Raw genomic sequence first — 18,700 nt, 5'->3', positions numbered from 1 at the left:
AAACCCATATGGATCTGGTACTTTATTTTTCTTACTAATCTTTATTGTTTAAAATTATATCTGGAACAGATTTTAATTGTACTTTTATTTCATTACCATGCATTTGTATATGATATGATTTCTGGAATTATTATTGTTTGATTTAATATTTTTTATGTTCTGATGTAAACTTTGCAACTGGGATGTCTTTTAAAGGTGCTCTTATTTTTTCTTCTGAAACAAACTTCTTTTTGCATAATCCTGAGAGAACACTGAAACTGTTCTGGATGGGGCAGGACTTTTAATGCAGCAAACTGAATGGACTCTTTCAAAAACACTTCATGTGCTTTTTTCCAGAAATATCAGCCCAAAGGTATACTGAAAACAGATTGGGGGGGGGGGAGAGTGACGACTGGTAAATGACAGGGTAAGGCTAAGAATAACCCAGTGTATTTAAGAGGCCAACCTGGAACAAAAACTCCACATAAAAATGACTAGTATGCAAGAAAGCAAACAGGTGAGGAGGGGCTGGGGGACACGATAATATTTAGCGCTACACCATTCAGCTGGCCTAACGCTATTGCTACCGATGTATTGAAATGCCATTAATTTCTCCCTCATTCGCTGTTTACTTTGACACCCAGGGAACTGCAAAAGCCCAAACCCATAACATCCAGCATCCTAAAACAATGAGTCTGAACTTCTTGTTTTTTAGAGTTAGAAGTGTTTGTCAGGTGTTATAACTTTTTGATCAACAATCAGCAGTACATTCTGGAGCTTTCCATGATGAAAGGCTGGTTATTCTTGAGTCATATGATTGTGCATGCTAACATTTTGGAGGGAGGGTCTTTATCATGTGCAAAACTTTGTCCTGGCCAATCATAGAATCATAGAGTTGGAAGGGATCCCCTGGGGCATCTAGTCCAGCCCCCTGCACTTTGCAGGACACTCACAACCCTATCACTCATCCACTGTCATCTGCCACCCCTTTGAACGTTCACAGAATCAGCCTCTCTGTCAGATGGCTATCCAGCCTCTGTTTAAAATTCTCCAAAGATGGAGAACCCACCATGTTCTGAGGAAGCCTGTTCCACTGAGAAACCGTTCTGTCAGGAACTTCTTCCAGATGTTTAGACAGAATTTCTTTTGCATTAATTTCATTCCATTGATTCTGGTCCATCCCTCTGGGGCAAGAGAGAACAACTCTGCTCCATTCTCTATATGGCAGCCTTTTAAATACTTGAAGATGGTTATCACATCTCCTCTCAGTCATCTTCTCTCCAGGCTAAACAGACCAAGCTCCCCCAACTTTTCCTCAAAAGGTCTCCAAACCGTTCACCATCTTTGTTGCCCTCCTCTGGACACGCTCCAGTTTGTCTACATCCATCTTCAACTGTAGTGTCCAAAACTGAACACAGTACTCCAAGTAAGGCCTAATCCGAGCAGAATAAATGGTCTACTAAGACTCCTAGATCCTTTTCGCACATGCTACTGCCAAGACGAGCCTCCCCCATTCTATATGGTTTTTCCTACCTAAATGTAGAATTTTACATTTGTCCCTATTGAATTTCATTTTATTTAGTTTAGCCCACTTCTCAAGCTTATCAAGATCATCCTGTATTCTGATTCGATGTTCAGTTGTGTTTGCTACCCCTCCCAGTTTAGTATCATCTGCAAATTTAATAAGTACCCCCTCTAATCCCTCATCCAAATCATTTATAAATATGTTGAACAACACAGACCCCAGGACAGATCCCTGGGGCACTCCACTTGTCACTCTTCTCCAAGAGGAAGCTGAACCATTTACAAGTACTCTTTGGGTATGATCTGTCAAATGAGCTCCCATATCTCAGAAGCTGTTATTTTAGCTTAGTTGACAAAGTTAGTGTTCCAACTGACACATCAAATTTTCGGCTCCTTGAGTGGAATCCACAGATTATCCCAAAGCCTTTGGAAAAGCCACACAAAAAAAGATAAAAAATCCAGCAATCCATATTTCTCATCCTCATCCCATAATATCATGTAGGGTCATCTGGTTGGTCTTCTGATGCGAAAATCCACTTGGACAATCTTCAGACAACAACAAGAAGAGCCAGTTTTTTATACCCCACTTTTCACTACCCAATGGAGTCCTAAAGCAGTTTACAAGCACCTTTCCCTTCCTCTCCCCACAACAGACACCCTGTGAGGTAGGTAGGACTGAGAGAGTTCTAACTGCTGAGAAAACTTCTACATTGCACACAATATCACTACACTCAGTGACACCTAACTCATGGAAATAAGCAGAGTGCATAATCTCAAATTTCTACAAGCACTCCTCCTTGATAATTGAATGGTGCTGCAGGAATTTTCTGCTCAGGAATGCTATTTGGTGCAGCCCCATTTCCCCTCTGAGATCCCAGCTTGATGTGTTGGTTTGCAGCACAAATGTATTTTGGGAGTTAGGAGTCTTTAACATTGACACAGCTACAAGCTTGGATTTAGGAGCCTCAAAAGATTCCTGGAATGTGTTGGTCCAGACTATATCTGGCTGTAAATTCCTGCACAAGCCAGTTAAAGGAGCTATACTGTGGCACAGACTTCCTATGGTACCTGCCAACCCAAGGAATGATTTTTACCTGCTTCTTTGTGTCCCAAGTACATTGTGTCCCAAATACGTAATTTCAGCATGCTCAGTCTGGCATTACCAGATTTCCATCACAAGCCCAGCATTTCTCATGCATTGCAAGCATGCTCTACACATACCCAGATACTCATTCCATAAGTTAGGTAACAGAGCCAGAGCATCCATTTAGGTTGTGATAAACAACTGGAATCCCCGTAGCAAGTCACTGAAATTTCATCAGGGCATTTCTAAGTCCAAATAGCTTGGAATTCCTATAAGGTGAACTCATACAAGTGGATAATGATTACTGCTTGGGTTGATTCTTGGCTTGTCACTAGATCTGAGAGATCTAAAATGCTGATAAAATGTTCCCTCCAGCTGATCTATCAGTACATCTGCCCTTGACATGGAATAGATATTAGGCTCAGTTTCAGTTGAAGCATCTCCAGGCACTTGGCTCTTTCCTCACTGGCTTGTGGCTAAATGGAGAGTACTGGAGAGATAATGTTTTGACCCCGCTGGGATGAGAACTCTCAGTGAGGCTTGCTCTGTCTCTGTATCCTACTCCAGAAGGCTGTGGCATCTACTGTGCCTGGATTCCTTGTCTAGATGTGATTTCTCAGCCACCCCAAGAGGAGATCAAACAACTTCTCTCTTACCAACAGCTCCAGCAGCTGTGATACAGAAGTGATTTTCTCCCCATCCATCTGTCTTTTCAGAAATCACAAAACCCTCACTGTCAGATGACCTCAGGACTCCCCAGGACTTCTGTGTAAAATGTGAAATGTTCTCACACAGTGAGGTGCTGAATTAAAACCTGCCCCTTACCCTTTCTTTGAACAAAGCACAGTCTGCCAGTTTTCCTGGCTCCATTGCTCCCCAAAGTTCTGACAATAGGCCTGATTCCTGTGGAGCCAGTGCTCAAAGGAAATCTGCTTTTGAGTGCTGTTGGATTTTGCATATTCATTTGAAGTTCACCAGGAAGAGTTCCACATCTTGGCAGGGATTTATGGTTGACTAGAGGCAAAGCCCGTTGTATCCAGGAATACAACGGTTACTAGAGCTTGGCAGTGGGAAGAGGAAGGGAAGGAGTTGTCCAGTCTGTAAGGGCATGGGGTTGAATGTGTGTCATAGAATCATAGAATTATAGAGTTGGAAGGGGCCATACAGGCCATCTAGTCCAACCCCCTGCTCAACCCAGGATTAGCCCTAAGCATCCTAAAGCATCCAAGAAAAGTGTGTATCCAACCTTTGCTTCAAGACTGCCAGTGAGGGGGAGCTCACAACCTCCTTAGGCAGCCTATTCCACTGCTGAACTACTCTGACTGTGAAAATTTTTTTCCTGATATCTAGCCTATATCATTGTACTTGAAGTTTAAACCCATTACTGCGTGTCCTCTCCTCTGCAGCCAACAGAAACAGCATCCTGCCCTCCTACAAGTGACAACCTTTCAAATATTTAAAGAGGGCTATCATGTCCCCTCTCAACCTCCTTTTCTCCAAGCTGAACATTCCCAAGTCCCTCAACCTATCTTCAAAGGGCTTGGTCCCTTGGCCCCAGATCATCTTCGTCGCTCTCCTCTGTACCCTTTCAATTTTATCTACGTCCTTCTTGAAGTGAGGCCTCCAGAACTGTGTGTGTTGTGTGGGAGGTTGTGGTTGTGTGGAGACAAATGAGGGCATGGGTGTAGAGAGATGGGTGTCAAGAACCTATGGTGTGGAATGTTCATTGAGTATGGGAGAGGACTGACCTTTGGGAATTGTGGCATAGTGGTTACAGATGAGCTTTCCAGAGCCATATCTTCAGATATGTGAAGGGGAAATCAGACTGGAGACTATTCTTAGGGGGAGATTACATGGAAACCAATTCTTCCCAGTTCTGCATTCAACATTATTTCCCTTCTTGTCCCCCTGTCCTAATACACATGGGGTAGTCACAGTACACAGGTGTCCACCCTGCTTCTTCTGTCTCCATTTTTTTTACTGTTGCTAAAATATTATGTGCCCAAATGCTTATTTCATGGTTGCTCCTTAGAAGAGGAAGAGCTGGATTTTTGTACCCTGCTGTTTACTACTTAAAGGAGTCTCAAAGTGGTTTACAAACACCTTTTTCCTTCGTCTCCCCAGAATAGACAACCTGTGAGGGATGTGGGGCTGTGAGAGGTGTGAGAGAATTGGGAATGGGCCACAGTGACCCAGCAGGCTTCAGGTGTCTCAAAGCAGTTTCCAATCACCTTCCTTTCCTATCCCCCATAGCAGACACTCTGTGGGGTAAAGAGCCTCACTTGGAAGATGGCAACCCTAAGACCCATTATGCACGGGGATTTTAGCGCACATTCGGGGTGGAATGGCGGCGACTAAAATCACCGATAACACACGGTGCCGGCTGCAACCGGCCACAGCTTCGGTGCATGCCGCCGAAAAAGCCGCATTCATGAAACGCGGAAGAAAGCGCAGCTTCCGGGTGACCGGGGCACAACCAGAAGCGGCGCCCGGATCGCCGTGTGCATAATCGGTTACTCTGGGTTTTGCCGCCATTGCGCCCCGCCCCGTGCATAACCGGTGTGCGTCGCGTCTTCCCCCTCCGCGTTTTCCATGTGACCCGAAATCGCCGTTTCGGCGGCCGTGCATAATGGGCCTAAGAGGAGGTCCCTCTGTGCACAGCAGTCTTGACCTTAGTCAGGTTTATGCACACTTAGGTAGTATGGAATTCCAAAAGATGAATCTACACCAATCTGGCAACCTTACCTCCTCTTTGCAATGTTTTCTTGACCTAAAATAGGTCAGGGGATGCTAGGTAGCTGTGGGGGCATTACACACTTTTGAGGCCCCACTTTCAGACTTCAAGGAATATGTTCAGACCAGGGACAGACGACCTCCAGGTGGGGCCTGGAATTGCTGCTCATCTCCAGACTATACAAATCCTCTGGATGAGTTCAAATCCCCTGGGCCGGATGGAATGCTCCCGAGAGTGCTCAAAGAACTTTCTGGAGAACCCTTGTCCATCATCTTCGGGACCCATTTAAGACCCATTTAAGGACTGGAGATGTCCCGGAGGACTGGAAGAGAGCAAACATTATTCCGATCTTCAAAAAAGGGAGGAGGGATGACCCATGAAACTACAGACCAGTGAGCCTGACCTCTGTTGTGGGGAAGATAATGGAGCAGATATTAAAGGGAGTGATCTGCAAACATCTGGAGGACAATTTGGTGATCCAAGGAAGTCAGCATGGATTTGTCTCCAACAGGTCCTGTCAGATCAACCTGGTTTCCTTTTTTGACCAAGTAACAGGGGTGCTGGATCGTGGAAATTCGGTTGATGTCGTTTACTTGGATTTTAGTAAAGCTTTTGATAAGGTTCCCCATCATGTTCTGATGGATAAATTGAAGGACTGCAATCTGGATTTTCAGATAGTTAGGTGGATAGGAAATTGGTTAGAGAACCGCACTCAAAGAGTTGTTGTCAATGGTGTTTCATCAGACTGGAGAGAGGTGAGTAGCGGGGTACCTCAGGGCTCGGGGCTCGGCCCGGTACTTTTTAACATATTTATTAATGATCTAGATGAGGGAGTGGAGGGACTACTCATCAAGTTTGCAGATGACACCAAATTAGAAGGACTGGCAAATACTCCAGAAGATAGAGACAGAGTTCAACGAGATCTGAACACAATGGAAAAATGGGCAAATGAGAACAAGATGCAATTTAATAAAGATAAGTGTAAAGTTCTGCATCTGGGTCAGAAAAATTAAAAGCATGCCTACTGGATGTGGGATACGCTTCTAGGTAATACTGTGTGTGAACGAGACCTTGGGGTACTTGTGGATTGTAAACTTAACATAAGCAGGCAGTGTGATGCAGCGGTAAAAAAGGCAAATGCCATTTTGGGCTGTATCAACACATCAAAATCACAAGATGTCATCATCCCATTGTATACAGCACTGGTCAGACCACACCTGGAGTACTGTGTGCAGTTCTGGAGGCCTCACTTCAAGTGGATAAAATTGAAAGGATACAGAGGAGAGCAACAAGGATGATCTGGGGCCAAGGGACCAAGCCCTATGAAGATAGGTTGAGGGACTTGGGAATGTTCAGCCTGGAGAAAAGGAGGTTGAGAGCGGACATGATAGCCCTCTTTAAGTATCTGAAAGCTTATTGCTTAGAGGAGGGCAGGATGCTGTTTCTGTTGGCTGCAGAGGAAAGGACACCCAGTAATGGGTTTAAACTACAAGTACAACGATATAGGCTAGATATCAGGGGGGGAAATTTCACAGTCAGAGTAGTTCAGCAGTGGAATAGGCTGCCTAAGGAGGTGGTGAGCTCCCCCTCACTGGCAGTCTTCAAACAAAGGTTGGATACACACTTTTCTTGGATGCTTTAGGATGCTTTGGGCTGATCCTGAGCAGGGGGTTGGACTAGATGGCCTGTATGGCCCCTTCCAATTCTATGATTCTGGGATACAGACCCGCTCTGCAGGCAAAAATGGCTACTTTGGAGGAGTGACTGTGTAGCATTGTATCCCGCTGAGATTTAGGGATGCCAGCCTCCAGGTAGGGTCCGAGAATCCCCTGGAACTGCTCCTCTCTCGGCAGTTAGGCTGAAGGGAAAGCTCTTTCTCCTCATATGCATCCCTTCAAAAGGAATGCACGTGGCCCCAGAATCCACGTGTTTGCTTGGCTGGTGACGTCTGCCCTTCTGAAGCCGGAGTCCTACTGCTTGTAATGATATATACAATGAGTAAATGCAATTTCTTATTCATCTTTTATATACCAGAAGGAACAACCATAACGGCTTCTAGATCAATTCCATTTTCATTGGCTTCATCAGTGGTTGAAACTTCCAATCCTCCAAAAACAGTTTGTAGTATTAAAGGTTGCAAAATCCTATCGCCTTTCCTTATATTACTATTGTTAATATTTTAGTATCAATTGGCCATAGGCTCTCTAGGGTACTGCGGGGAATGCTAGTCAAAGACCACTCTCAATCAATTTGCCTTTGGTGTTCTATTTTTGCAAGGATTCTGGGGGGACAGTAAGTTTTCCTACTTTTTTCCTCACCTCAGCCCCATCAGGATCTTTCAGCTAATGTCTGTTCCGAAACCCCATGTTTGCTGTGTGATGTGTGTTTCTTACCTCAGCTGAAGGAATGTTGTGGCAGAGGTTATTAGGGACCAAACTAATAGAAGACCTGTCTCTAATTTATTTAATTTATTATTTAAATTTATAAGCCATCTCTCTCAAGCCCATCATCTCGAGGCAGTATACAGCATTATAAATAGGACCAATAAAACATATAAATACAATAAATTACAGTAAAAACAACTAAAGTTAACAATAAATATCCTGTGCTGAGTCATTGCTTATTGAGTTCCCATAAGAGGGAGGATGCAGGAGGAGCCCCTGAACTGGTAGAGGAGGCCCATATGATGTTCTGATCTTCTGGGCATATTGGCCTCAACCATATGCCTGCTGGAAAAGTTCTATCTTGAAAGCCCTGTGGAACTGTACTAGTTCTTTCAGGGCCCTGATTTTCTCTGGGAGCAAATTCCACCAGGCAGGGGCCCTGGTTCTGGTCAAGGCCAGCTGCACTTCTTTGGGTCCAGGGACAACCAATTGGTTAGCTATAGCTGACCACAGCCTTCTCCAGGAGGCATATTCAGACAGGCATCCTGGGTTGTCATCTGATCATAGCTATACCCCAATTTGCCTGCTTGCCTATGTGTTAACACACCACAGTATTTATGTTCAGATCACAAATGTTGTGTTCATGCAAGTTCTTTCTTAGACCCTGCCATCTACCTAAAAGACCCAACATAGATATGCAGGTCATTCCATTATGAGTGAACTGCCTCACCTGAAAAATACTGTCTGAACAGATCTATCCAGACTAACACAAGCTAATTTCCATTTGATTCATATTTCTGACCAGCATTGTTGTTAGTGCAGTCCACTAGTCTTCATTATTCCTTATCGCTGATTTCAAACATTGATTCAGAGCCTCTGTGCTTTCCTAGGATTTGATGAAAGGATCATTAGAAATGGTTGTCAGTTATATTTTGAACTGTTTATTTGATCACCCCTCTGTTTAGATTGAAAGTTGTAATCAGAACATATGGAAAAATGTGTTTTTTAAACATTCAAAATTGGTTTGAATTGGACAGTATATATGTAGAGCACATGTAATCTTACAATACTTCCCCCTATTCCCAAACCTTCTCCCCCCTGTATGTATGTTGTACATTAAAAAACAATCAAAGACATTTTGAGTTTGTTGAGCCTGTGGCAGAAGCTAATTGGGTTGTCAATTGATTATAGCTATACTCCAGTTTGCCTTAATGCACCAGAGGATCCATGTTCAGATTGCAAATGTTATGTTCATGCATGCTCTTTCTTTGTTTTCACCCTGACATCTACTTTAAAAACCCAACATAAAAAAGTATTATTAAAAAGGTAGCTGCATAGTTAAGGTTTAAGGTTTCATTCATTATGGACTGATCTCCAATCTAGTTTCAGAATTTTGGGATTTACTGCCTCTGATCAGTGGAGAGGGGAGAAATGCATTATAGATACCATGAGCATAGAATGGAACATACCAGAATCAGATTTTTGTCTCAAATTTTCAAACTATCTCAGTTCAAGACCTCTTTTTCCTCCCTCTCTTTCCATTTCAGCTATTTATATTGCCTCATTGCTCTATTTTCTGTTTTTTCCCGTTATTTGGATTGCTCAAATGTTTTAATTTTTGTATGATTTTGTAATCTTCTAAAGTGTGGTTGTATCTTTCTTTGACTTTTCCTTTCTGGGATATGATTTGAGGTTGGCCTGATAAAAAGATTCCATTGAGGAGCTTAGAAGAATAGCTTATGCAAACTGCTTTAGGTTAACTCATAGTTTTCTTGATTTTCAGTTCATAATGGTGTTTTATAGACCAATGGATTTTTTTCATTACCTGTTAGTAACTGTCATGTGTGGGAGAGGAGGTACGTGTAATTCATCAGATTGTGGACTGCCTGATCTTTCACTTGTGGGTTTTCATTTGCTTTCATCTGTAAACTGCCCGTGGCGCCGCGGGCGCCACGGACTAAATAAAACAGTAAGGGGTCCTGGGGCGGGATGAGTCCGGGATGAGGAAGGGTCCAGATTGGACCCTTCCTCATGACAGACAATCGGAGGGACCAATCAGCAGGCGCAAAGCGCCTGCCGATTGGTCCCTCCGATTCCCAGCCCCAGGAACTGCGAGCCGCGCACAGCGCGGCTCGCAGTTGCTCCCGGCCTGATGCGGCGAGAGGCGCAAAGCGCCTCTCGCCACGTCAGGCCACCGCCTGAGGGAGCCCACAGTGGCCTGACATGAGGGAGGCCCCGGGAGTCGTGCGGAGCGCGGCTGCCGGGGGCTCCCTGCCCAGCGGCCTGACGGAGCCCACGGCGGCCTGACGTGAGGGAGGCCCTGGGAGTCGCGCGGAGCGCGACTGCCGGGGGCTCCCTGCCCGGCGGCCTGACGCGGCGAGAGGCGCAAAGCGCCTCTCGCCGTGTCAGGCCGCCGCCTGGGGGAACCCACGGACTCCTCGAAGAAAAAAAAAGACCCGCTGCTCGGGCCGCCGCCTGGGAGAACTCCCGGACTCCAAAAAAAAAAACACACACAGACCCGCCGCTCAGGCCGCCGCCTGGGTGAACTCCCGGACTCCAAAAAAAAAAAAAAAAAACACAGACCCGCCGCTCGGGCCGCCGCCTGGGAGAACTCCCGGACTCCAAAAAAAAAAAAGAAACACAGACCCGCCGCTCGGGCCGCCGCCTGGGAGAACTCCCGGACTCCAAAAAAAAAAAACATACAGACCCGCCGCTCGGGCCGCCGCCTGGGAGAACTCCCGGACTGTGGGTGGATCAAGCAATGCGGGAGGGAAGTCCGTCCAGGGCTGGGAAGGGGAAAAGAACCGCTGCTCGGGGGAGGCCCCGCCACCCAACGGAGCCCCACGAACCAGCAAGTGCGATGGCCGAAGACAAACAGCAGAGACTAGCCAGGACCAGCGCGAGGGCGGTGAGTGGACCTGGGGTTTTGACTCGCCTTGGGAGGGAGGGCCGTGGCGCCACTTTTTTGGGGGGGGTTCTGAGAGAGGGGGTGGCTGGGGGGGTGGGAGCGTGTCCCTTCCCCTTCCCCTTCCCCCTTCTCCCCTTTCAAAGCCCGCCCAAACACTGCAGGTAGTCCCCCCCCCCAAACCACTCTCACTGCTAGCGCCCATTGCATTTCGAACTGCAATGGGCTTGATTACTAGTTTAATATAAACATTCTCCGAGATTCCTAGAGAGGAATGACATCACTTTTATAACACCATCACTGATGCCCACCTCTTCAGGATCTATGCAGATGTCTCATGCTCTCTCTCTCTCTCTCTATCGTTGCTTTGCTCCTTTATTAAATTTATTATTTTATTTATATACTGCCCTCACCGAAGGCTCATAGCAGTTTGCATGAAACCTGACTGGGATGGGTCTAGGACCGAAACTTCTTCTAAGTATGCTGATAGTTGGAGTGTGACAGCTTTTTCAAGCATCTTCCCCAGAAATGCTAAATACGAGACGGGGCAGTAGTTGAATGGCTGTTGCGGGCCAGAGAAGGTTTTTCAGTAGCAGGTGAACCACTGCCACTTTGGGAATTTTTGCCATTATATCTCTACATTATATCTCTACATATATCTCTACATCCCCTTCAAGGATCGCTTCCTTGACGTGGCAAAGGGGCTTGCATAGCTCAGTGAAGCTATGAGCTATGCCGTGCACGGACACCCAAGACAGACAGGTCATAGCTGAGAGCTCTGACAAAAGGTGATCCACTGGAGAAGGAAATGGCAAACCACTCCAGTAACTTTGCCATGAAAACTGTTTAGACAGTTTCAAAAGGCAAAATGATATGATGCCGGAAGATGAGCCCCTCAGGTCGGAAGGTGTCTAATATGCTACTGGGGATGAGCAGACGGCTAGTACGAGTAGCACCAAAATGAATGAAGCGACTGGGCCAAAGCCAAAAGGACACTCAGTTGTGGAGGGAACTGGTGGTAAAAAGACAGTCCGATGCTGTAAAGACTTTTATTCCATAGGAACCTGGAACATCAGATCTATGAATCAAGGCAAGCTGGATGTGGTCAAACAAGAGATGACAAGACTGAACATTGACAATTTAGGAATCAGTGAACTAAAATGGACAGGAATGGATGAATTTAATTCAGATGACCATCAGGTATACTACTGTGGGCAAGAATCTCTCAGTGAAAATTTAAATGGACTTCTAGGAATGGTAGAGGACAGTAAGGCCCGGAGGATCATTGTCCATGGGGACGCGATGGGTCGGACACGACTTCACACCTAACAACAACAACATATCTACTTATCTATTCACTTGGATACTCCCCTCTGAATTTTTAATCTCTTGATGCCTTATTAGACAGAATCTTCATAATCCAGAACTGGGCAACTTCTCAATCTTAGCCGAAATGTGATATACTTAATCATTTTTTATTTTTAAGTGGAATTACGCAAAGTTTTCATTTTAGAGGAAAATGGTCAGCATTTCTAATAGGAGATCCTTCTATCATAAGTATTTGGGACATCAAGGGGAGAAACTAATTTACTACTTTACAGCACAATAAGAGCAAGTCTCTTGAACCTCATGGGAGGGTGGTACACAAATGCCATAAATAAATAAATACATACATACATACATACATACATACATACATACATACATACATACATACATACATACATACATAAATACATAAATAAATAAATAAATACATAAATAAATACATAAATAAATACATAAATAAATACATAAATAAATACATAAATAAATAAATAAATCTAAGGCTACAGCTTTGATCTCACCTGCATCAGAAGTAGAGATGTAACCTCCCCACTTTCTCCTCCTAATTCAGCCCAATCACCCAGATGCTGTTTCTGGGGAATGGGGAAACCTAGGAATAGCCAGGGGAGGGGACGAGGTCTACCATGGAGGAGCACAGCTTATTTATTTACATTATATACAGTCCATCTTGATCACCAAGATCCTAAGCGGAATGCACATCCTATGTCAAATGTGATTAACAGGCTGGGATGCCCAATAATCAGCAAAAATCACTCCTCCTTTCCATCCCTACAAGTGAATATATTTGAATCACAACAAACTGGCTCCAGATTGATTTATGGCTGTCATATTCTTGTAAGCCAGCAGATGTCACCAAAATATAAGTGCAAAAGGAAAACTAACTGCAGTTAAAAGAATACATGCTTAATTGGTATGGATGATATTATTGTGAAACTGCCACAGCTGTCCTGTAATCCTTATCCAGTTTCAACATAAAGATGAAGCAATCTTGGGTGAAACAAACATTTTTATAACCAAATGTGGAATGTGGATGGACACTGGGCGAACCTAGACATAAACTTTAGACTACATAACACTGGGAGCTAGTTATGAGACTAAAGCTCCAAGCATATGAAACAAGGTAAATAGTAACTCACTGGCCCAATTTAGATTGGATCTTAAGCTGCTCTTCCCTCACACGATGATTCTGATATAAATGGACCCACTGCTCACCAGCAGCTATTCAAAGAACAGACCTCAAAAGTCCAGTCTCACTGTTGAGTCTGGTCAGTTCCTCGTATCTCAAATCATATTTTAGTAGCATTTAAAAAAAATTGATTTTATTATTACCTGCGTTGTTTGTTTGTTTTTACCTTTGTCTGGTTTCTGTTGCTTAACAAATCTAGCCAAGACAGCTCTTATTAAGTTTCCAGGAGTTCTTTGGTGCTTGCGTATTAGAGTTTTTATTGCAATTTTTGTCTACAAAGAGAAAAAAAGAAAAGAAAAGAACATATTTTATACATCTTTCTTAATAAAATGAACTGATCACTTCATTAAAACAGTTATTCCAACGAGTCCAGAGTATCATTACGCTGTAGCTCTGGGTTGGGAAATACCTATAGACTCTGGGGTTGGCGCTGGAAATGGATGGGGCTTGGGATGAGGAGGGACTGGAGTGTTGTATGCAATGAAGCCCACCCTCCAAAGCAGCTGTTTTCTCTGGGAGAACTGATCTCTTTAGTCGGGAGATGAGCTATAATTCCAAGGAAACTGGCAGCCTTATAATGCTGCAGTCTGCCCCTCATTTAATGCTCCTGCTTGAACAAAGGTAAAGAGTAAGTGACCCTTTTACTTGGACTGTCTCCACAGCCACTAACTACAGTGTAATGGTCACCTAAATGTTCTGTGGAATCACAAGCATTATACACTGAAATCTCGCCATTCAGGAGGATATCTGAATGCACTCCCTGTTTACCACATGGTTAAAACCAGATTCTTCCCCTTTCCCTGGGAGGAAATTCACATTTACCCAATGAGGAAACTCAAGAGTCAAGTTGTCTTTCTCTTCCATTTCCTGCCTCAAAAGATGATGTATGAACTCTGCCCAATAGTCTGCCTCTTCTCCTGCCCTTTCACCTCCCCTCCCTCTGTATTTTTATTAAATTTTGAACATGAGCGTGTAACAATGCTAATCTGCAGTTACATAAGTACTGGCTTTCTGGGGGCACTCAAGAAAGTTGAAAGTCAACTTCACACACCCCTGAACATACTCCATACATCCCCTGTCCTCCTCTCCAGCATCTAAAAGCACCTTATGAATTAAGGTGCAATGGGGCACTTTGTAAATTTTGTGCAGGAAAACATTGTGTAATGGTGGCTGACATGATTTTCTTCCTGCATGCATGGTGACTGCATGCCAAAAATGCCCCTCCCCCTTGCTTGGATGATTTGAGTGCCATGGGAATCAAGGGATGGATGGGTGTGTGTTTTTCTTTTTCTTTATTTTGATTGTGTTACAGTGCATGTTCACTATTGCAGCCACACTCACTTTTGCCTTACCTTTCCTCTCCCCACAACAGATACCCTATGAGGCTGAGAGAGCCCTGATATTATTGCTTGGTCAGAACAGCTTTATCAATGCTGTGGGGAGCCCAAGGTCACCCAGCTGGTTGCATGTGGGGGAGTAGTGAATCAAACCTGGCTCACCAGATTAGAAGTCCACATTCCTAACCACTACACTAAGCTGGCTATAGGAAGCACAATATAGGGTTGCAGTCTCCACCTGAAGCCTGGAGGTCTCCTGGAATTACAAGTGATCTCCAGACTACAGAGATCACTTCCAGGGTGGGGAATGTCTGCTTTGGAGAGTTGACTCTATAGTGTTATACTCCTCTGAGGTCCTGTGGCCCCAAACCCCAGACTTCACTCCTAAATGTCCAGGAATTTCCCAACCCAAAGTGTGCAGCCCTAGCACGGTAGGCCATTGATTGGAAGTTTTGAGGACCAGAAAAAAATGGCTTCAACTCCCTCTTCTCATACACTATGATTGGAATTCAGCTCCCACATGTCTGCTATTTGAATAAAAGGGGGGAAATTCCAGAAGTTGTGCTCAAAAACTCTGTGTCGCATCTTATTTGGCCCTAATATGCCTAGCGTTCCTCATCAAATGGCTGTATCTGAACCATTTGTGTCTGGTCCTTGAAAACAACATCTGGATAACTTGGCTTATAAAATATAGTTGTGTATGCTCTGACTACTTTGGATAATGAATGCTAATAGTGCTTTGGAAATGTGCAGAAGAGGGCCTTGCCTCAATCACACCCACTTGTAGCTAAGTCAGCACTATAAGATCCTGCAGAACAGCAGTCTCAAAGTTGGTGGCAGAGATGTTCTTGCCAATCAGATAAATCTTCTTCCACCTGTACCACAGATATGTTGGCTTCTGACAAACACTGTAAAACTACATATTAACTTAATAGCTGCAAAGTCTATTCATAAGAACAGGCTTTGAAAGGGTCCTCCACGTCAGCACTGAGGGCGAGGGGGGTGGGGGTGGGGGAGACGGAGAGCCTCCTGGGAGCCTGGCAAGCAGAACCGGTGGCTCTATGAGGCCCCGGGTGTGCTTTCCAGACCTTTGAGAAGCACCCCATCTCCCCCCCCCCAAACTCCTCAGCTGGATGGCTCCCCAAAGGGCTGGAAAGCACACCCAGGGCACTGTGCATGCCTTTGGGAAGTGCCCTGTCTCTCCCCCCCCCCCAGGTGGATGGCTCCCCAAAGGCCTGGAAAGCACACCCGGGGCGCTTTGCAGGGCTTTCAGAAGTGCTCTCCTTCCCCCCACCCACCCACCGGCCAGATGGCTCCTCATAGGCCTGGAAAGCACATCCGGGGTCCTTTGCAGGTCTTTGGGAAGTGCTCTGTTTCCCCACCACCAGCTCCCTCGGCTAGATGGCTGCCCTGGGGCCTGGAAAGCACACCCACAGCATTTTGCAGGCCTTTGGAAAGTGCTCTCCGCCCCCCCCCCCCAGATGGCTCCCCAAAGGCCTGCAAAGCACATGATTCCATGATTCTATGATTCTAACTCAGACAGGGATTCTATGATTCTAACTCGGACAGGGAGGGCAGGAACTGTAGGGGCAGGGCCAATAAGAATGCAGCTGGCTGCACCCTGTTTGGCCCTGGAGAGGCCGGACAGTTAGTCCCCCAAGGCTCTTTCACAATTATTAAGAAGCACCGAATAGATAAGATTGTGTGGGGAAAGTTCCAGTATCTAGAACTTCATGCTTTTGAAAAATGATAAATGTGATTTATTTAGTGTCACTTTAACTGCTTTATTGCCAGTTATTTTGTTCTACCTATTAAAGGTTGGATACACACTTTTCTTGGATGCTTTAGGATGCTTAGGGCTAATCCTGCGTAGAGCAGGGGGTTGGACTAGATGGCCTGTATGGCCCCTTCCAACTCTATGATTCTATGATTCTATGTGTCTGTAGAAGTTCTGCAGGCTAGTTATTAATTATATTGTGACCTAAGGACAGAATGTGAAAGAATACCCTCAGAGGAAGAAGTTGAAATATGTGGTCCTTTGTAGTCACTCTTCCATAGAAAGAGACGGGGTAGCAGCTTAAAACTGTGGGCCAGCTATGGACCCACTATACCTTCTCACTGTCTGCTGTTTAGTACAGATCCCACAGAGTAATCTTTAGAAAAGTAAATTTCAACAGTCCCTAGCCAGAATGCCTTGCTCATCTTAGTTCTTTTCCTTCAGAAGGATCCTTAAATTCTGTTATAGCTAAGGCAGCGGGAAGGGAAGGATCCATATAGTCAGAACTGGGTCTCCAGTTTCAGCCTTTTCCATATGTATTCTTGATGGCTAGTGTCTCAGCTCCATAGTTTAGATTGTTAGCTTGTTGCCAAGATACAGGCAGCCAGACATAGCCATTTGAGTAAAAGGTTTTCAGTGCCCTAGACAGGGCAGGCAGAATGCCTTGCCGATCAATGTGTACTTCAAGCTCATGATCGAGCAACTTGGAACTTGCCACTGATGCAGCAAGATAAAAGAGAAGGAATTGCATGGGAATCCAGAAGAGACACTTCTTCTGGGTTAAGCTTTAGGAACCTGTAAAATCTTAATTTTAAAGAAATCTCAGTGGGGAGGCATCCTTCCAACACAGTTTACCCACACTTTCCCCTACTGCATTGGTGAACAATTGAAGCCAGGGCCCAGTGGTTGGCTTGAGAGACATCTGACTGGGGACTCTTCTGAGCCACTGACCAGAGAGTGGAGTTGGGGGTCCCCCTGGTGATCTAGGCATTAACTGTGGGCTACTTAGCTGGTGGGCTACCACATCTGAGGACTCCCTTTACATCCAGGCACTAAGGTAAAGGTAAAGGTATCCCCTGTGCAAGCACCAAGTCACGTCTGACCCTTGGGGTGACGCCCTCTAGCGTTTTCATGGCAGACTCAATACGGGGTGGTTTGCCAGTGCCTTCCCCAGTCATTACCGTTTACCCCCCAGCAAGCTGGGTACTCATTTTACCGACCTCGGAAGGATGGAAGGCTGAGTCAACCTTGAGCCGGCTGCTGGGATTGAACTCCCAACCTAATGGGCAAAGCTTTCAGACGGCTGCCTTACCACTCTGCGCCACAAGAGGCACGAGAATAATGCAATTCTAGACAACTAATAAGCCATATGCATATCAGTTGTTGGCATGCACCCATGAAACTAGGCTGCCAGTCATAAAGTAGCACTAGAAATGTATCTAGGACTTTGGGCCCTACAGACCAGATATATTATTAACCTTTATTATAATTGGGACACTGCTACTGCAATGTCTTTGTTTCCTGGCTTTTCAACTAAAAAAAACCCTGCCAGATGAGGTCTTCTGCGTAAGAACCTTGCCTTCTGTATCTTGGCTCCTAGTCTTACTGATCTTGGCTGCAGAAGGCAACTTTAGCACCTGAAGAAGCAAGAAGAACATAGTGTCACATCCTGTACTCAGCTTGCTTCCTGATCACCACAGTGACCCTACTTTTGCTTTGTGTCTATTTGGTATTCTTGCTTCTATGCTATTTATTGTTTATTCATTCATTTGATTTATATACCACCCCTCACTGTGACGTCTCAGGGTGGAGTACATGGAACAGCAGAACTAGTACATTTTAAACATTTTAACACAAGCCCGTGGCGCCGCGGGTGCCGCGGACTAAATAAAACAGTAAGCCCTTGGAAGGTAGGCTGTGTCTGGGATGAGGAAGGGTGCCGATTGGCCCCTTCCTCCGGACAGATTATCGGAGGGACCAATCGCGCCTGCCGATTGGTCCCTCCGATTCCCTGCCAGAGCAACTGCGAGCCGCGCGCAGTGCGGTTCGCAGTTGCTCCTTGGCCGCCGGCCAGGGAGCCCCCGCCAGCCGCCCTGCGCGCGGCTGGCGGGGACTTCCGTGCCTAGCGACAACGGAGCTCCAAAAAACCCGCCCGCAATTGAAGATGGCCGCCGAGGAGCCGAGGACACCCCACCGCCGCCGCCCGCCCTCGACAACATCTCCTCTATAAGGTGCGCTTCCTTCCCGCGCACTGCCCTGTCCCTCCCTCTGCCCCCACATTCTAGCGCCCATTGTATTTTATTTACAATGGGCTCTTTTCCTAGTGTATAACAATATAAACAGAGGGTGTAATAAGCAAGAACAGGCAAACAGCAGTCAAAACATGGGACTTAGTCAAAGGGGGGAGGGGCAAAGGCAGCAGCTGGGCAGCAGCTTTAGGTTG

The 18,700-nt window shown here is 45.5% G+C and overlaps 2 protein-coding genes across 3 annotated transcripts in view; one reads left to right on the top strand and one right to left on the bottom strand.

Moving 5' to 3' along the window:
* The window catches only part of LOC143844769 (DGAT1/2-independent enzyme synthesizing storage lipids-like), a 200,683-nt gene that overhangs the window by 7,522 nt on the left and 174,461 nt on the right, over nt 1–18,700 (top strand). The gene's annotated exons all lie outside the window — the stretch shown is intronic.
* Nucleotides 7,830–18,700, bottom strand: part of LOC143844770 (DGAT1/2-independent enzyme synthesizing storage lipids-like) — a 31,299-nt gene continuing 20,428 nt past the window's right edge. The window contains exons 7-8 of one of the 2 annotated variants that reach the window (XM_077352398.1): nt 13,310–13,415; nt 7,830–8,591 (exon numbers count right to left, since the gene is read on the bottom strand). In XM_077352398.1, coding sequence (XP_077208513.1) covers nt 8,542–8,591; nt 13,310–13,415 — 156 coding nt within the window. In that variant the 3' untranslated portion in view covers nt 7,830–8,541. Of the gene's footprint in view, nt 8,592–13,161; nt 13,416–18,700 lie in introns of those variants that run through there. The other variant, XM_077352397.1, reaches the window with a different exon arrangement.

This window comes from Paroedura picta, chromosome 9, assembly GCF_049243985.1.
Source record: "Paroedura picta isolate Pp20150507F chromosome 9, Ppicta_v3.0, whole genome shotgun sequence".
NCBI lineage: Eukaryota > Metazoa > Chordata > Lepidosauria > Squamata > Gekkonidae > Paroedura > Paroedura picta.
The sequence above is the reverse complement of the archived record's forward strand: the minus strand, read 5'-3'. Positions and strand labels throughout refer to the sequence as shown.